The sequence below is a fragment of the Phaenicophaeus curvirostris genome, chromosome 8 (genome assembly GCF_032191515.1).
Source record: "Phaenicophaeus curvirostris isolate KB17595 chromosome 8, BPBGC_Pcur_1.0, whole genome shotgun sequence".
In the NCBI taxonomy this organism is placed as follows: Eukaryota; Metazoa; Chordata; class Aves; order Cuculiformes; family Cuculidae; genus Phaenicophaeus; species Phaenicophaeus curvirostris.
In genome coordinates, this window is record NC_091399.1 from 21,249,450 (window position 1) to 21,268,446 (window position 18,997).

General features: G+C 38.9%; 1 protein-coding gene across 5 annotated transcripts in view; it reads left to right on the forward strand.

Annotated features, from left to right (window-relative positions):
* BCAR3 (BCAR3 adaptor protein, NSP family member) overlaps window positions 1-18,997 on the forward strand; it is a 72,645-nt gene that overhangs the window by 41,018 nt on the left and 12,630 nt on the right. The window contains exon 1 of one of the 5 annotated variants that reach the window (XM_069862748.1): window positions 10,908-11,086. The exons of the other annotated variants lie outside the window; for them this stretch is intronic. Coding sequence (XP_069718849.1) covers window positions 11,003-11,086 — 84 coding nt within the window. The 5' untranslated portion in view covers window positions 10,908-11,002. Of the gene's footprint in view, window positions 1-10,907; window positions 11,087-18,997 lie in introns of those variants that run through there. 5 annotated transcript variants of the gene reach the window in all.

Below are 18,997 nucleotides of genomic sequence, written 5' to 3' on the forward strand. Positions count from 1 at the left end.
CTGTCAAACACACATGTAGGTGTTTGACTGTCATCATTTTAATGGCTGTGCCAAGAAGATAATATGGTAAGAATACTATCAAACATGAAGTTTGTATAGGTGTGTCTGTGTGTCTTTCGGAAAGCTTTTAAAAAAAAAAAATCAGCATGACAAGTAGTCACAGTTTGGGAAAGAATTCTTCCTGATTACATTGAAATTTTATTGCAAGGAGCCTTTTTTAGACATGGAAATATACTATACTTAAACCCTCCCCACCCCACTGGAAAAGTTGCCAGCTACAGTGTATACTTGTTCACAGCTGCTGCATGTCGCTCTCCTGTGGAAACTTGCCTGTAGAGATGTGAGTTGAGACTTGTGAGCGGAAAGTTTGTCAGGTTTCTGCATTGTCTGACAGCATCATACATTAAGTATCTGAGCTTGGAGGTATGCCTGACACTAAGGAACCAAATAATCAAGAGGTTCTTTTTGCATCTGTAGCTCCTTAACCCCCCCACCACCTGTTTTCGCAACTGCAGCCAGGACAACAGCACCACAGAAGGTGAAATTACCAGATGGAATGTATTTTGTTGAAAAGGAATATGCCCATACAGCTGACTTTGACTTTACATGTCTCTTCCATCATTATGGATTTGTTGTCCAACTCAAAGATCATTATTGGTGTCAGTGATGTTCCAGTCAGAGATATTTACCTGTTTCCCTGTGTTTCTCTGCTTGGGGAACTGAAGCTTCACAAATACCACTCCACAGAAGCTGCCTGTTCTATACAAACTGTATGATTCAGAAAGATAAGATCCTGCTAGAGCTAATCTGATTTTAAATACGTATATTTGTCTGCCTCACAATGAAGTCTATCAGGTTTGAGGCTTGATGGGTAGTTGCTAGTTATACACTACCCTCTGCTGGACACAAAAACATTCTACCTGTAATTTTTTTTAATCAAGTCATGGCTACTAAAATAATATTTTTCATAATAATTTCATTGTAACTTTCAACTTAATAAAAGGTGTGTAGCTTGACTGTTGGAACTTGGTGGATTTTTTCTCTAGAGGCACAGATAGGAGGGTGGGAAGACTGTACCCCCTCCCTGCTAGAAGTAGGTCCTAGAGGAAACTTGAAAAATTACTTTATTGCAGTGTCACTGAGGTGGTTAGTATAGGTGTACCAGTTTGTTCAAACCCTCCAACAAAAGAGATTCTTTAGCCTCTCAGAAGAATCTGTTCTACCTCCCAAAATAGGTTAGTCTAATGTTCTTTTTATTGTTACTTGTAGGGAAGTTTTATTGTTACTGTAGGGACGGTTGGACTCGATGATCCGGTGGGTCTCTTCCAACCTGGTTATTCTGTGATTCTGTGAAGTGTTTCCTAAAATGTGATAACTCATCCTTTTTACACATATAGGTGACTTTTGTCCATCTATCTTTTTGTTACCTTGATTTGATTTTCTAATGGGGTAGGATTTGGCTGTTGTAGGCCTTTTAATCCTATTCTGGTAGTAGTAAAGTTTCAAACTCAGCCTTACACTAAGCCTGGTTCTTACATGTGCCCGTTCTCCATTTAGAAGGGGCAGCCATTTCTCCAAGTGTGTACAATAGTTACTCCTAAAAGCTTTCAATGTCCCGGGAAAATTTAAAAAAAGACTAAGGTGAGTTGAAATTCGGCAACTCTCGAGAAGTTAATTCCCCTAAAATCATTATGAGAATCTTGCCCCATTTATTTGCAGTGCTACAGACTAGGAGAAGTCTGTCTAGAAAGCTGCCTGGAGGAGAGGGACCTGGGTGTGTTGGTTGACAGCTGACTGAATATGAGCCAGCAGTGTGCCCAGGTGGCCAAGAAGGCCAATGGCATCTTGGCTTGTATCAGAAACGGCATGACCAGCAGGTCCAGGGAGGTTATCCTCCCTCTGTACTCGGCACTGGTGAGACCGCTCCTCGAATCCTGGGGTCAGTTCTGGGCCTCTCACCACAAGAAGGATGTTGAGGCTCTGGAGCGAGTCCAGAGAAGAGCAATGAAGCTGGTGAAGGGGCTGGAGAACAGGCCTTATGAGGAGCGGCTGAGAGAGCTGGGGGTGTTTAGCCTGGAGAAGAGGAGGCTGAGGGGTGACCTCATTGCTCTCTACAACTACCTGAAAGGACGTTATAGAGAGGAGGGTGCTGGCCTCTTCTCCCAAGTGACAGGGGACAGGACAAGAGGGAATGGCCTCAAGCTCCGCCAGGGGAGGTTTAGGCTAGACGTTAGGAAAAAATTCTTTACAGAAAGGGTCATTGGGCACTGGAACAGGCTGCCCAGGGAAGTGGTTGAGTCACCTTCCCTGGAGGTGTTTAAGGCACGGGTGGACGAGGTGCTGAGGGATATGGTTTAGTGTTTGATAGGAACGGTTGGACTCGATGATCCGGTGGGTCTCTTCCAACCTGGTTATTCTGTGATTCTGTGATTCATTAAAACTTGTTTTATGTGATAGAATGCAGTTATCCATGGCTCGTGATGGAATCTTACACCCAAGTTTCAGTATTTTCTCATGTTGAATTTCGTTTGACCAGCAGGCTGGTCTCTGAAAAAATGGTTGAGTCAGCAGTTCTGTAATCTTCTGGTGGAAAGTGATGAATAAAATCTAAGCTGGTATTTGCAGTAAACATGCAGGAAGTATGGTTCTATAGCTCTGCAAGACAATGCACTTTTCATTCTACTGTCCTAGTTCACGTTTTCCTAGTTGAGAGATTCCAAAGTTAGTCTATTGCTGTTTGAGGCTTTTTGTTCTTTCGTAACCCCCAAATCCCAAATGACCTGATTAACTCTAAGATCGAGGGGTTGTGTATGTGAGTTAATTTTGGGGCTTGGGGTTGTTTTTGTCTAATTGATTGTTTTCTGTTTTGATTTTGAGGGGTGGTGTTTTTAGGCATACTGAGAGAAGGGCTTTTGTTTTTCTTTGTGAATTATAATCCTCCTATGAATTCATTTGAGGCAATAGTGGCTTTCTAATTATCCTAGCCTTTATTGTGAAGTATTTTAGCTGTCTCTCTCTTGCGTTCCATTCTCCTGGTGCTGAAATGAAGTTTAGGATATTTTGCTTATGGAGCATCTTTTGTAATGCTGAGTATGCTTTGGTAAATCAAAAATATTGCTAACTCTTAGAGCAATGTGCATTGTCTGTTTGCATGCTAAGGGTTAATCTTGTATCTGTTCTATCATGAATTTGACCCTGTAAATGTCCATATTTTACTTCTTGTACTATTCCTCATTAACTCTTAAGTTATGTCTGATCTGGAGTCATCAAAAGCTGCTATATGCGCTGAAATTGCACTGAGCTTTCAGTTGATAACTGTCTATGAAATTACTTAGCGCTTATTTCCCTGGCACCGGTAGTAATACTAGTGGCAGTAGATAGCTAGTCAATTTTTTCAGTATCTTTGTTAAAATACATCAGGAAAAAAATTTTCACAGAAAGGGTCGTGAGGCACTGGAACAGGCTGCCCAGGGAGGTGGTTGAGTCACCATCCCTCAAGGTATTTAGAAGACTGGTAGACAAGGTACTCAAGGACACGGTTTAGTGGCAGATAGGAATGGTTGGACTCAATGATCTTAAGAGGTCTTTTCCAACCTAGTGATTTTGTGATCCTATGATTAGTAACTACTATCAAGCCTTATTAACAGGTAATAAGCATAGGCTGGAAAAGTTGGAATCTGAAAGACAGGATAGAAGGTTTTGAGGTAGAAAGAGATATTCTTCTTGTTTTGTCTCAAGTGATCTTGTGAAACTTGGATTTAAGTTAATTACCCATTTTCTCCGAAGTATTAATGCACATGAGACTCTCAAATGCTGACAGTTATAACGTTGCTATTGATAATATCCCACAGTCAAAATGACAGTGTGAGTGAAAGGAAATAGTAGTAGATGGTAACATGTATTTACTTTTCAAAGAAAGGAGAAAGAAAAAGGTGGGTTGTTTTCATTGCAGAGTTGTTGTGATCTTCTAACACATAGTGAAGTGACTGATCATTGTTGCCTGAAGAAGAGAAGTCTCCTGGGAGACCTCAGAGCAGCTTTTCCCGTAGCTGAAGGGGGCCTACAAGAAAGCTGGGGAGAGGAAGTTTTTACAAGGGCATGTAGTGATAGGGCAAGGGGGAATGATTTTAAGTTGGGAGGGGAAAGATTTAGGTTAGACATTAGAAAGAAATTCTTCACAATGAGGGTGGGGAGGCACTGGCACAGGTTGCCCAGGGAAGTTGTGGATGCCCCCTCACTGGAAGTGTTCAAAGCCAGATGGGATGGGGCTTGGAGCAACTGGATCTGGTGTGAGATGTCCCTGCCTATGGTAAGGGGGATGGAACTAGATGATCTTTAATGTTCCTTCCAACCCAAACCATTCTACAATTCTATGATTATGTCTGACAAACAGTGCCTTCCTGCACTGAGTTAAGTAGTCCTGAACCCAATCCATCATATTGCAGTAGACACAGTATTGCTTCATTTGTCAGGAAAGAGCATGCCTTTTCCCACAAAAGTGGCACCTGTGGGGAAGTAAGAGAGGTGCTGAATGCTAATATTGCCATGCCTAATTTTTTTTTTCTACCTTATCTGTAGTGAACATTTTATCTATCTTAGTAAGGGCAACCCCATACATAATGAGAAGGATCTGAAGATAAAGTCGAGGCCAAGTAGTGAAGTGCATAGAACTTCATCTCTTGTAAATTGAGTTTGGTTTTCTTCCTGTTTGCAATTTTTGTCAACTGACACAAAGAGAAGAAAAAGATCTTTCAGTCAGTGTGTTGGCATCAGCTTGAATGCTTAAAGCTCATGGTGGGCTTTTCTGTATGTACATAAGTAGGTGTGTAAAGGTGAGAGTGCCATGGAATCTTACTGCTTTTCATGTGGGATAATTAAACTGTTTTTAGCAGTAGAGATCTGACTACAGTCTACCATCTTCTGTGTTGATCGTTTCTTAACTGTTGCTGAGCTCGCTTTCATGTGGAATACTTATTTCTTTCATTTTCGGGCTTTCGATGTTGCTCCATAGGAACCATGCCTTAAGAATGACAGTCACTTACGTTGTTTCCATAATTTTGAAGATGTACTAATAGCAAAAGGTGACAGGGACATGAAAATACCTATATTTAACTCCTTATAGCAATGTCTTACTGAAGTTGATTCTAAAATTTCTATAAGCATGTGAACCACAAGGGGGGGTGAGTATATAGCTTGTGGAAGGCAGATTATTAATAAGCATTTTGAGTGCTCTTACCGACAAAGCCCATGGAGGAGGTAAAACTCCTAGTCTCTTGGAGTTGTGTTTATAGATAATTGGAGTAAGACTGGTACATTGTGTGTGTCTGTACATCTTGCCTCTTCTTGGACACATACTGTTTAGATACAGTTTGGACTGTGGAGAGGACAGAAGGAATATTAGTACCTTTTGGTCTGGGTGCCATCTATTCATGTGTGCTTTCAAAGGAGCAGGTTTGTTTGAGATTTTTGTAGGTGGGTACTATTGAGAACTAAGCACCTACGCCAGTGAAGGAATATAATGTTATGTGGGCTGTCTAGAATACCCAGAGGTTGTTGCTTCCAAGCCATCAAATTGTTTTGTTAGTAAAACGTTGAAAGGGAGGTCTATGAGCTGAGGTGAACTTGCAGGTTTTGCTTCATCAAAGTGTATTGTGCAGAACTATGGGAAGGAGACAGGTATCTTCAGACTCATACCTGCTGGTAAAAACACTTAAAAAAACTGAGCAGTGACAGACCCCAAGTGACTTGTGAATTTTATTTTCGACTGCTACACATCCAAAACCTCTCTTTTTATACAAAGGAAGTATTCTAAGGTGTTCTAAGGAGTTTTAGCTAAATAGCTGATTTTGAAATGCTTCTACTTGCCCTGATGAGAAGTTGAACAATTTCCTTGTCTTTCACTTATGTCTGAAATTGGTTTGGAATCTCAAACACATTACTGTGACAGGACTGGGGAGGCTTTCAAAAGCAGAAATCTGAAGTTAGTGATTGTGTTAACGGCTCTGTTTATTTGTGAGGGTGCTCTTGTAAAGTGTCCGGCAAAGCTGAAGTCAGACTAATGACAGCTGAGTCAGTAGGAAAGAGAAGAAAATACAAGCTGTAAGTTGCGAAGTAGTTCTGAACAAAAGGAAAATCATGCCTTTTTGCATTTCTTTTCTTTTTCTTTTTTTTTTCCTTCTGGTCCAAGGAATAAATTGAAGGAAAGGCAGGTGTTACAGAATTGCTTCATGTTTGTACATGGGTTGGGCAGAGAGTAGGTGGAGCTCTAGAATATGTATATTAGTTTTTGATAGAAGCCACCAGCAGTTTTCATTTACTCTTAGTAGGAAGATGGCTAGTAGGAAAATCAGGTCTATTGCCAGGTGACTTTAAAGTTTTTAGTTGTAATAGTTATAATAGATCAGAATTTTCAAATGTATTTGGACGTCTTAAACTGCAAGTTATGACTTAGTAGGAAGCTCATAAGCAGGCCAGGTGCGTATTTCTTGTAGCTGCCAATCTGTTTTTTTCATATGAGTCAGTTTTTCAAAGATATTATGGAAGCAGCATTGAAAACTAAATAGATGCAAAGTCTGTTTTCTCACCCTGCCTGTACAACAACTGCAGTGTATTTCTGACTTTGCCTCACAGAACTGCTATAGAGAGGAGGAAGGATTTATGCTGACCTGTCCCACACCGTGCCTGTGTAACGCAAACAAGTGTAATTACAATTGCAGCTGTATCTATTGATTTATGATCAGAAGCTCTACTAGCACCAGCCTGCAGGAAGTGAGGTTATAGAAAATGAAAAACATGAAAAATTTCTAATAAGAATTGATGCAGGAATGGTAGGACACGAGATGGGTGGTAGGAATTTGTGCCTGTAGGTAGTTGAGTTATGAACAGATAAAAGTAAGAAACAATTGATTGTGTTGTCATCCCTTTCCTGTACTTATTCTGTTCTTCAAAAAGTGTTCAGCTGTAGGCAGTTGGGCACTACCAGTATTTAGAAGCATCCCTCACAGAACTTTGTTAGAGGCAGTGGACCGTGTCTGAAGGATTAAGTACTGAGACTAAGTGGTACTAGGTATTGCAAAGATGCTGTTTGCTTGGGCAATTTTTTTATCAGTAGTTGTTCCCTTTTCCCTGACTGCTTCTCACATTAAAAAGAACAAATTGCTCGTTATAGAGAAAAGGCTTATGTGCTTGATGGAGAATGTTTCCATCTGAATATTTAAATGCTTTCATTTTGAGTTTTTCCCGCTTCATGTTTTATTCACATTGTACTGTATTACAAACTTACACGTGCTGTTTTATAGCCATAGGCACTCGCAACCATAGTTAGCTTGTGCATACGCAACAAGCGTATGAGTGGAGCTGGACATGAGTGGTGTGAGTGGAGCTGGGCATGGTTTAGGTGCATCAGCGGAACAGTCCCAATATGCAGTGCTGGGTAAGTGTGGTTTAAACCAGACCATGAAAAGACTCTAAATAGCTTTAGAGGCTGTGTATAATAATGACACAGATGGGGTTGGCAGGGACGCCTGATGGACTATTAGGAACTCAACACAGATGATCAAGTCCTTAAATTCATGTCACCTTGAATTCTGTGATCTTAAAAATCCTTTCTTAATAAGCTTGATTATCAAAACCACTCTAAGCAGCCATCCTTAGAAACAGATGGAGGGATTATCAGATACTTTAAAATTCTTGGCAAGAATGGTTGAAAACTAATTGAAGCTGGTAGTTGATCTGTTGATGCTAGAAAATGTTAGATGTACATCAATAGATTGGCTTAGCAGAAAGACTGTATTTGATGCTTCTAAGTTGCGAGAATCAGATGGTTTATTTCTCATATGCAGAAATAAATCCAAATAATCAGCAACAAGTCGCAGGATAGGGCAGTGAAAACATGGCTAAACTATCCCTGTGTCTTTGAGTCAATATTCACAAGCTACACATCAAGTGTAGTTCGGAGAAGCCTGAAGGCTGTTCTTGATCTTGCTGGCTGAAAACAGCACCATGGTAGCCACCAGTGCAGGAACTATCATACAATCACACAGGGGTTTCTCATGTACTCTTTGAGATTCATTCCAGTAGTCTTAATTTTCATGCTGCTGTATCACAGTGTCAAGCAAAGATTCTGCTTTTGACTCTTCATATGTGAACCATTTACTGAACTACATTGAACACAGAAGTCATGTTAACCTCTTAAAAATAAATATCCCTTTAGTTTTATTTAAAAAAAATATAGATTAACTGTCTAAGTAAAGCACTATTTCCTGCCAGGTATACTATTGATAAAAAAAAAGTGTCAGTAGCTGCCATGTGAAATTATATAGTATTATTTTTTAAAGTTCATGATTTCTGGCATTCTCACAGCATACATAATTTTTGATTCTTTACTTGCTTCATTACAGACAGGAAATGAGGAGCTGGCAGTTACCATTTGTGATTTATGTCCCGCTGTTTATATTAAGCTGTGGATGTAACACTTACCTTTTTTCACTGCTGCTTAGTAACAGGCCTGTCAAATGACAAGTAGACATACCCACATTGAATACATATTAGGCCAAGTTTACTTTCCGGATTGAACTGTGCTATTCCCATTGAAGGAGGGAGATTGTGCCTGCAATCCAGGGAATCTGTTGAAGATACAGCCATTGTCCCTTTTGCTTTCAGTAGGGAAAAGAGTACAGGGAGGATATAGGTCCCATTGAAAAGATTTGGGAATATGATTCACATGCAAAAACTTCTTTCTTTGCCTCCCTTGTGTTTTTACTACTTGTTTTGGGGGAAGGAACTGTATGGAGAATTGTATCATTTAAACTAGACAGACAGAACTATGCCAGTAAGTATCCTTGAGTAAATGAGTCGTACATGAAGTTGCAAAATTAACAAATCTTTCTGTAAAACATGAATGTATGTGTAAAGTTATCAAGGTCTGGCGAAATACGCGTGTGTTAGCTAATGAACCACAATAATGGTTAGATTTTTTTGGAACTTGACAGAGTAGGAAAACAAAAGTACATTAAGGGCATAAAGTCCTCTCTGTTGTCACGAGTACAATATCATGCTGTTATGGGGACTTGGGACTTCTTTTACACTATAAAGAGCTCCTCTCCTTTTTGGAACTTACTTTTAATTCTTTTTTTCAGAGCAGGAATGGCCCACCGTATTTTGCATTGCTGAACGGGTCAGTTTCAGCTGCCAAAATAGATCAGTCATCCTAATAGCCCTTCTTGTCACCTGCTCTGCTTTTGAGTTACTTGGTTTGATAGTTTTTGTTCCTAATATTTCAAATGAAACCTTAGTGTATTGTGTGGTGATACTATCACTTTCTTGTCATCTTTGTAAAGCAGAAACGCCTTTACTGATGCAACCTTTATGAATTTCATTTCCTTTGCTATCATTCCCCCCTACTTCTCTAAATTTGATTAGTATGCTATTATGAGAACTTCTTGATGAGGATTCTTTAGAAACACAGTCCTTGATGACATGTCATCCTATGGTGCCAAAAATCTCCAGACAAGAAGTTACAGTTGAGGCGTTCGCGTTTGGAGTTCTGCAGGATATATTTTCATCTTCTTCTCTCTGACTACGTGCTAAAGCAGTTCTATGGATTTCTTCAAAATGGAAGAAGAACTTAAAGTAAATTCAAACATACTGCACCATAGACTAGAGAGAAAAGGGGGATACTTTCACATTCTTAGTATTTTTCCATTCATTCATTCACTGATTTTGTCATAAACTACTTGGAGAGATGTTTCATCTCCCCAGCTACAGGAGGAATCTATTTTCAAAGTAATTATTTTCGGTGTTTTTTCTGAGCTAATCCTTCATCCTTTTCTTTTAACAGGGGTAATCACTTTGCAGACCATTTCATGCTCTGATCTTTTATTTCTACAGATTTTTCATTTTCTGAAAAGAATCAGAGGCTGAGCTTCAGCCCACGGGCAGGTAGTCTGACTTGCATTATGAACATTGTGGTTTTAATGCTTAACTTGGTGCTAGATACCTGCAATCCTTAGGTAGTCAAAAAGGTAAGAGAACTTTGTACATCACGCTTCCTTTTCCTGTTATTAAGAATGAGGTTTCCTTTTTTTTTGGCTTTCCATCCCACTTGCCTTGAGTGACATAGGTGAAATTCTTCGCTGATGAGTGGTTTACTGGTCAGTAAGATATAGACCATGCTGTCCAAGATAATAGAATCACAGGCATGAATAAAACTAATGGGTTTTATTTTGATTTAGTGTTTATTTTTACTCTTCCAAAATCAGAGGTGTTCTTGAATTCAGTTATTTCTTTATCTAGAAGTTTGCACAATCCCATGGGACTATCACCAAGCTGAAGCTGTCCACTGATAGCTTTACATATTAAAGGTAACTGGGCTGCACCACCAATACTAACCATGCTGACAGTGTTGGTTTCTTGCTATTTTTACCAAGGGCCGGTTGCCAGAAGCTTCCTAATTAAAAGTAAACAGATTTATCACCTTCCTTGGTTACCTAAGCTGTAAGGATTTAATTCTTATTTGAGCATGAAGATTAACGGTAATCAACTGCTTTTTCCTCATCCGTTTTTGTGCTTTATGTGTATTTTTTTGATGATGCAGATAAAGACATTGCATGATGGAGCTGGAGCAACTGATTAAGTCTTTATCAGCACAGGGAGACAGTCGAGTATTGTATCTCATTAAGAGGTTTGCCTTGAGCTGGTGGCTGAAATACATCTCTGAGCCAGTGGACAGCAAGATAGAGGTGCTAGAATTTCACTGCTGAGTGAAACAGATCACATGAAGATTCTGGCACTCTCTCTATGCTGGAAGCAAGCATGCCAGTGGCCGCTGAATTGGTAGTATCAGCTTTAGCTGTGGCAAGTGTCCTGGACTGATACGTGAGTAGGGGGGTGTAGCAGCTCTGACAGACATTGGTGATACTAAAGAGCTTGTTAAACCTCTGAAAACTTCTGGCAGTGACTGTTTATCATCAGTCTTGAGGACCCACATGCGGCAGAACTGAAAATGCCAAAGAACTATAATGTTTTTCAAATGCTGATTGCAGCACTTTGCTGCTTTTATCATCGTAAGTCTATTATCAGAGTCAAGGTAGGTGCCCTTTTTCAATAACAGTAAATACAGTGTGCTAGTCACTAATACTTTTAGTTTTTGCTCAGAAGTGTTTGTTTTTGTAGGGCGGTTGGGTACAGTGTGTTTCTGTGGCAAAGGACATCTTCAAAATTAAGCATTGTCTCAGCGAGAAGTTTAAAAACTTAGCTTTATGATCCTGAAGCAGACTGTCTATATATTTAGGCACTAAGTTAAAAATGCCCTGGTTTTGGACGTGCTGAAGAGAATTCTAAAAAAGTTTCAAGCTTTCAGAATTTAATTGATCAGACCACTTGGTTCCTTAACTTTTTCTCCTACTTATGAAAACATAGGCAATTGTGCTCCGGAGCTCCGTTCTTTTTAGATACTTCAGAAAATTTTGGACTTTTTCTTACATTTCAGAACTTTTAAAATTACCAAATGCACAAAATCACGTACTGATGGAATAGTTTGGGTTGTAAGGAACCTTTAAAGACCACGTAGTCCAACCTTTCTGCCGTGGGCAGGGACATCTTTCACTTTATGCAAAAGTGCACTGTATGTACAGCACAAAGAAAAACCTTTGTAACATTTCAAACCACACTTATGGAAGTGTCTGAGTGACTTGGGAATTAATTGTAGTCAGGTGCTATATCTAACTACTTTTATGGATCTGTGAGCTAGACCTAAGCTTTGAAATGTTTTATTTAAGATTTATGCTTGAATTGTTCTTTGAACAACGAAGCGTCAGCTCTGCAGGTCTCCGTGTGATAACAGGTATAGATTTTCTGGAGCGCTTGCAATGAGGAAGGGTGTGAAGGTTGCTATCTTCTGGCCTGTTGGCTTTCAGACTTTGATGAAGGCACTTAAATCGTGGCAACCTTTGCCTCCCTTCTCTCTCCTACAGTGATTTAGCCTTTTAACTGTCCATATCTGAAAGTGGAATGTGGGGATCGGTCTTCAGGGCACTCTGAAAAAGCCACTCTGATCATACTGTCTTCTTTCCCTGGGACAAATGTCAAAAGTTATCATTGGAACAGAGAGCTAAAGATGCTCTCCTCTTACTGTAATTAAATTTCATTTTCAGTTCAGTTTTAAACATAAGCCTCTTCTGTTGTAAAACTTAAAAAATTACATTGTTGGCTTTCAGAATGGTTATAAACACATTGTTCTTTACCATGCATGCCCTTTGTTTAACTTGGCATGAATTTCTAATACCTGAAATAATAGCGGTATTGTCATGGCAACTTTCCATTTGGTCTAATTCATATAGTCTCTGGAGAAACTGAAACATTGAGAGTGTTTGCTGTATGGAGGGTAAAAAAGAAGTCCTTTTGTCTAGAAACAAATTACAGCTGGGCTCTTTCAAAAATAAGGTTCTATTTAAAGAGATTTGCAGCATTTAAAATAGATTTGAATGCATGTGTTTCAGCTTGCAGATTTAGCTGTAGTTGAGTCTGATTGACTGCTGTTTGAAGAAGTTTTAATGGCAGGAAGCTGGAGGGTGCTTGCTGAAGAGAAAGTGGCTGTAGGTGGTGGTCAAATCAAGTGCAGTCTGCACCTTGGGGCCAAGTGACATGTATTCTGTGAAATGCCACAGTGCCTAGGATAGTATGAACATGTAAGCCTAAATTGTCTTCTTACTTAGTTTGTGAAAACAAACCACTTAAAGCAAAATCAGTTTGTGTAATTAGGTGAGAGTAATTCTTAGTTTTAATAGTGATTACATTGTAATGAGTTACCAAATTGATCCATAAATAAGCGTGCAGAAGTCCACGTCTACCTCTGAGAGATTCAGATTTTTTGCTGCACTGTGATATGTTCATTGTGATTATATTGTCTGATTTAATTGAAAACAGTATTTGGCCAAGATCAGAGATGCCTCATTGGGTCCCATCAAAGCATGGGAAACAGTACAGCACTTAGGCACTCCAGTTTTGCTGTACTTAATTTTAGCATGTGAATTTAGGATCTCAATGGCAGATGTTTGGTTGGTTTTCCCATACATTAATAGAGAATATAATAATCAGTGCAGAATATCTGAACTCGGATCAACTCATTCTTTAGCCATGATGTGTCAGTAACTTTTACAATCCCATTTGGTTTTAATAGCTGTTTACAGTTAAGGTCAGCTTCTATATTTGAGGAAAATAAAGCAAAAAGTCAAGGCAGGGTATTCCTGTTCATGGTTCAAAAAAAAAGGAAAGTGAAGAGAGAATTCTAAATTGTGACTTATGCCACTTCCAAGCCATAATATTGTTCTTTAATTTTTGCGTTTTGGGGTAGTTAAGGATTAAGGCAAGACTAAATCGGTGATAAACAGTGGCTTAAATAATGAAGAGGTCTAAATTAGTAATTAACTTTACCATGAGGTGGTTCTTTTGGTTGTACCTAGTGATCGAAGGGGAAGACCTTGAAGTTCAAGTATTTTCGTTCTTAATTTTCTGTTATGACCCTCAGCTGAAGCTGCGCAGAAGGGGAGAGCCACTCAAATTATCATCACTGCCAAGTTTTGAAACTTCCAGTATGTTGATCTAGCTCATTACTGGGTGATGTACTAATGCTATGATTGTGCCATGTGTAAGGATCCTTTTATAGCAGCTACTTATTGCAAGTGCCATCTCTTATCTGGGATGCATTGCAAACACTTTTATAGATAGTATATCTTTATTAATATTTCTTCAGTATGTGGTGATCTAAATCTTTTTCACTGGCATCCTTGGGCTTTGTGTATCCAATTTCAGCCTGTGTATGGAGGCAGTTGGATTTGATAATGTGAGTTTAGAAGTCACCACTAACCCTGGGTCTGCCTTTCTGTTGTTAGATTTGTTGTTGGTGAGGGCCAGTTGGAAAAAGACTAACTTATCAAAATGATGTGGAATTATTTATAGCTTCCTGAACTTAGCTTCCCCATTGTCTTGCCACTGAGCTTGAGTTTTGATGAGTCTTGTACTGTAGAACTTTTTTTCAATTTCCCATCAATTTTATACAGTTTATCAAACTTTCACTGGAGTATACCCTCTACCATGAAGATACAGATGGCACAGGGGCCACTGGTGCTGTGTAAGTGATTCCTATTTGGTGGGAATGGGAGCCTACGCAACTCCTAAAATCGTTCAGATTTGTTACTCAAAATCCTCAGGGTCATTGAGTGAGGAGATTAGGATTTGACTAATTCTAAGCTCAGGATTTCTCGGGATCCATATTCTAGAAATGAGGCTGTCTAGCTCTGAATGTGGTCACCTAGAAAACTAAGGAATTGTTATCACTATAGTATTGTAGTGGAAGGTGGATGGAGAGTCCGCTAGAATTAAGTCTTTCCTTCACATTCAATTAACAATAGACTGAACTTGGTAATAAAAGCCTTTTTAGTTTTCCTTCTCCCAAACAAATATTTCACTTACTGGTTACTAAAAATGGATGTTTATTTTTTGTGAATGTCAGGCAGGTTATGTAGTAGCGGATTGAGAACATGCACATGATAGAGTTTATTTGATTTTAAAGAACCATCACAGCCATGATGGACTTCTCGTGTTAATTTGTTATCTCTTCTTCAGAAACCTCAAAAGTTACCACCTGTTACCTAAACAAGCACACACAAATCTTTTATCTTCAAAATTGCTATTCTCCTGTATTAATAAATCTCCGAGTAGTTCAAAATTTCTCTCCTGTATCTTGCACATGGTAGAAATTTATATATTATTTGTTTCATGTCTTAACCAACCAGTTAAGCCACTAGAAAATAAAAATAAAATCCTGCAGAAGTTGTCATTCATTTATGTGAAGACTTTTGTCACCTATTTTGTACCTCGTATTACTTCATATAGCACTTGTTACAGTCCTGTGTGAAATTTATGCACTCTGGAAAGAAAACTGACCCTGTGAAGAACATTGCCACAGCTGTAGTTCGAAATGTCCAAGTGAATCAGAAAATAGTTTCCCAAATTTAGAAACTCCTTCTTCCCCATCAGTTATTTCTCAAAAAAAAACAAAACAAAAACAAAACCTATTTCAGAAATAACTCTGTCTGTGTATTCTTGTCAGTTTGTAATGGTACTACTTTTTTTGTGCAGGAGAAAATAAGGACTGACAAAAACATTTTCAAAAGAACATGGAGAGTTTGGTTCCACGTGGGTATTCTTCTAAATGCCTAGTGCAAGTCTGTTGGTTTTAGTGATCAATTAGTAGAGTTATAAGTGAAATTAAATACATTGAACTCATCAAAACATACTATAAATTGATATAACTGCATGTTTTAAAATGCTTGTCCTCACAGTACAAGACAGGCAGGTCTGATCAGGAGCACAGGGTTAGAGACTCAAGGCATCTCTGCAGCTAGTGACTTTATCTTGATCCAGATTGGAACTTTGACAATAAAATGTTAGTTCTCTGTATAAACATGTTGATTGCTCTCTAGTGGTTTGGAAACAGAATAATTTTATGATTCTTTTTTTTTTTTTTACTGTTCTAGTTGTTTTTAGTGTCCTATGTATAAAAAAAGATTAAAAAATAAAAAAATTGCATGAATCATGAAGTATCTCCCATCTCTGCTCAGTATTTTGGAGATTGTGTAGGTCCCAGTGATTTTAAAAGGTAATAAAGTTGTAATTCAGAGTTCACGATGCACTTAAGCAGACATAGCAGGCCTCTGGTGATGGGGAGAAGATGTATTTTGGAGAAAGTTGCAATATATTTGGTTTAGATAGATACAGTATATTTATTAAAATTTTAGGAAAGGTATTGGCTTGACTTCTTTCCTCAGTCAGATCACACTTCAGTTTTCACAGAGCTGTTCTCATTAATCCCTGATAATTACGATCAAACTCATAAGGTAGATTATTCAGCACAATTAAAAATCATTCCAGTGTAACGTGATAAATTCAGCTAGGAGGGTTGACACGAGAGCTTGATAAAGTGAGTTCCCTTTGGAGGGTGCTGAACAAATGAAGGTAACCCCTTGGATACACAAGCGACAGATTATTGAGAGGAATTCCCATTAAAATGTGTTCAGAAGTTTCATAGGTACAGCATGTTGTGGTAGGTTGAGTCCTTTATAAATGTACTACTAGTACTGTAAGTAGCATTGAGAGCTTTTGCTGAAGGTGATAAATCTGTATTGCTAGATACTTTTGTATTTTTCTTTTAAAGACCTGTTCAGGAAAGCTCAGCATGGCAGAGATGTCTTAAAATAGTGGCAGAACCAGAAACAATGCGACTAAAATGTGAACAAACAAGTTCTGGAAAGCATGTAATTAGGGGGAGCTCTTTATTGGTCAGGATAAGTATCTGTATTTGAAAGGAGTTCTTTTGACTTGATTTGGTTTTGTATTCCAGGGACCCCTGACAGGGTTGTTCCTGTTTGGAAATCTTCAGGAATTCAAACTGGAGGCTTCCCTGTGTTGCTTCAACTGTGTTTTGTTGCAGAATATAGAATCATAGAATAACCAGGTTGGACGAGACCCACCAGATCATCAAGTCCAACCATTCCTATCAAACACTAACGAGTCTTCAAATTTTTTCCCTAGGTTGTTTTACGTTTCCCTTTTACCACTTCACTATCTAGCTGTAGATGTAAATTCAGGTTTCTTTCTGCCATTGGGTAGGAGCCAACAAAGGGTTTTTGACAAAGGCATAAACTGAGGACATATTATTAAATGAAGGGTTGTCACTGTGATGTTATTGCAAATTTACAGAGTACCACTACTGCCCATTAACTTTTGGGTGCTGTTGGGAAGTGAGGCTGAAGTATCTGCATCCCCTTCTGTGGAACAGGTCCAATGACATAGCATATTATGCTGTTCTAAGCGTATGTTCTTCCTTATTTACAGACAAGTGTGCTTGTCCAGTCTGTGTCTGATTTTTGAGCACTCACTCGTAAAGTTATAGCCTTTAGCATTGAAAGGCATAGGCTGGTATGATTACAGTAAGTTCATCGGTCAGACTTCTCCTCTAATGGATGTAGGTGGTATAAGAAATCAGTCTCAGTCAATAAAAAACTATCCAGGAAGACATGCTATTACTAAACTTGCATGCATAGGCAGTTTCCCCTCTGTGTATTTTGGGATTTGTGCTAGCCACAGGAGTTCTTCCACTAAGTTCAGAATTGCGTAAGGGTTATTTAAGCATGCTTGCTTCATCTCCGGAGATGTCTGACCTTTGCCTTTGGCAATCAGTGTATGCTCGGTGTGGTAGACCATGGTGGATGATGTTTTTAATAAACCAATAATTATGAATGTTAACAATTTAGTTTGTTTGGATTCCTTATGTGTTTTTCTTGTTGTGTCGATAGATATAATTCAGGTGCAATGTGTGTCTCATTACATTCATTTGAGTAGTGAAAAATTCATTTAACCATTGGAAGAAATTCCAGGTTTCTCTACTGTATTTGTAATTCATGTGTACCTGTAACTTAATCATCCTGTATTTTTAAGATAGTTTGTACTAATGCAATGGATGAAACTAGTGCATATGCAAAGACCTGTAGCTCCTGTTGTTGGCTAAGAACCTAGCTTTCCTAAGCAAACTCAGTTACTGCATTTGTATGCTATAGCCTATTCCATTTATGACAGTTTTGCCTACCATTGAGATGTGAGATGCTTTTGATAACAATTTGTGCAGTAGCTTTGAGTTTAAGACCTCTATTCAGTCAAAAGCATCTTTCAAAACCTTAAATACAATTCACCTTAAATTAGTACTTCCTTTCAGAAGATCAGCAAAATACACAACTGTGAATGACAGATTTGTATGCCATGACAACTGAACGCTATAGTTTAGATTGGAAGAGGTGCTTCAAAAGTTCTCCAGTCAATTCCTTGTGCAGCCAGAGGAAAGGTGCACTTGAAAAGTCTGCTTACTTGATGTGCTCTTCACTCTACGTTCAGCTCTTGTAAATGCCAGGATGTTTACTATCATTCCGTACGATGTGGCAGTGAAATGGTTGGCTGTTCTCCCTGGGATCAATGCCAGTCAACTTTAAGCAGGTACCTAGCTATTTGAGTCAGGAAAGGAAGGTGGCTGGTATGTGTCATTAGTCCTTCACCTCTGTTAGTCCGATTGGTCACAGCGGTTTGAAGGCAGGAGGGAGTGGGGGCTGGTCTTACTTGGCTATGTTTTGATGATTTGATATGCTTTTGGACTTGAGTCCTCACCAAGTCTCTTCTTTGACTCTTTCTGCACTCAGTAACTGAATTGCTTGACTTTGTACATGGTTTATGAGAGAGCCCTTGCAGCAAAGGGATTTTTTAATGTCATGGTTTGTTGCTGCACAGACTTTTCTTCTCGTAAAGCTTGGTAGGAGGTGGTGAAAGACCTTGACTGTACAGAAGCAGAAAGGATTTACTCCTTGTTGAAAGTGATTCTCCAGTTTTGAACTACATTTGTATGGATAAATACCACTCTAATAGTTTACAGAAGCAAAACTGAAGTGAAAAGTGGTTCTCTACCAGGTTATTTTTATCTATTGCCTTCCTGCATAAGCTGCTTTGCTCATTTCTATTTATCTAAGAGAAGCTTTAGTTTTCTCTGAGGCAGCAGAGAGAAGAGGAGAATGTATCTCAGAATTTGTTTGAGCTCCCAGCAAGTTTAAATGATCTTGGCAGCAGCATACCTCTTCTGGCATTATTCCACCAAAAATCTGCTGTCTAGTAATCTGTTGTATTTCAGTCTGCTTGAAATTGCAGGGAGAGTTGTTGAAAGAAGTGCTAAATGTGTGCCATCTGCTCACACGGTTAGGTGCTGCAAGTATTCCGTGTGAAGAGAAAATGCTGTAGCGTTCATGGAAAGAAAAGAATTGATGGGCGAGCATTCCCAGTTATTTTTTAAAGAATGCACGTGTTGCATATTCACATCAGTGTGTCAGTGAAGGCAACCTGTGAGCTTTGGCTCATATCCAGAGCCAAGAAAAAAAATCCATAATGCGCTGGGCGTGTTGCA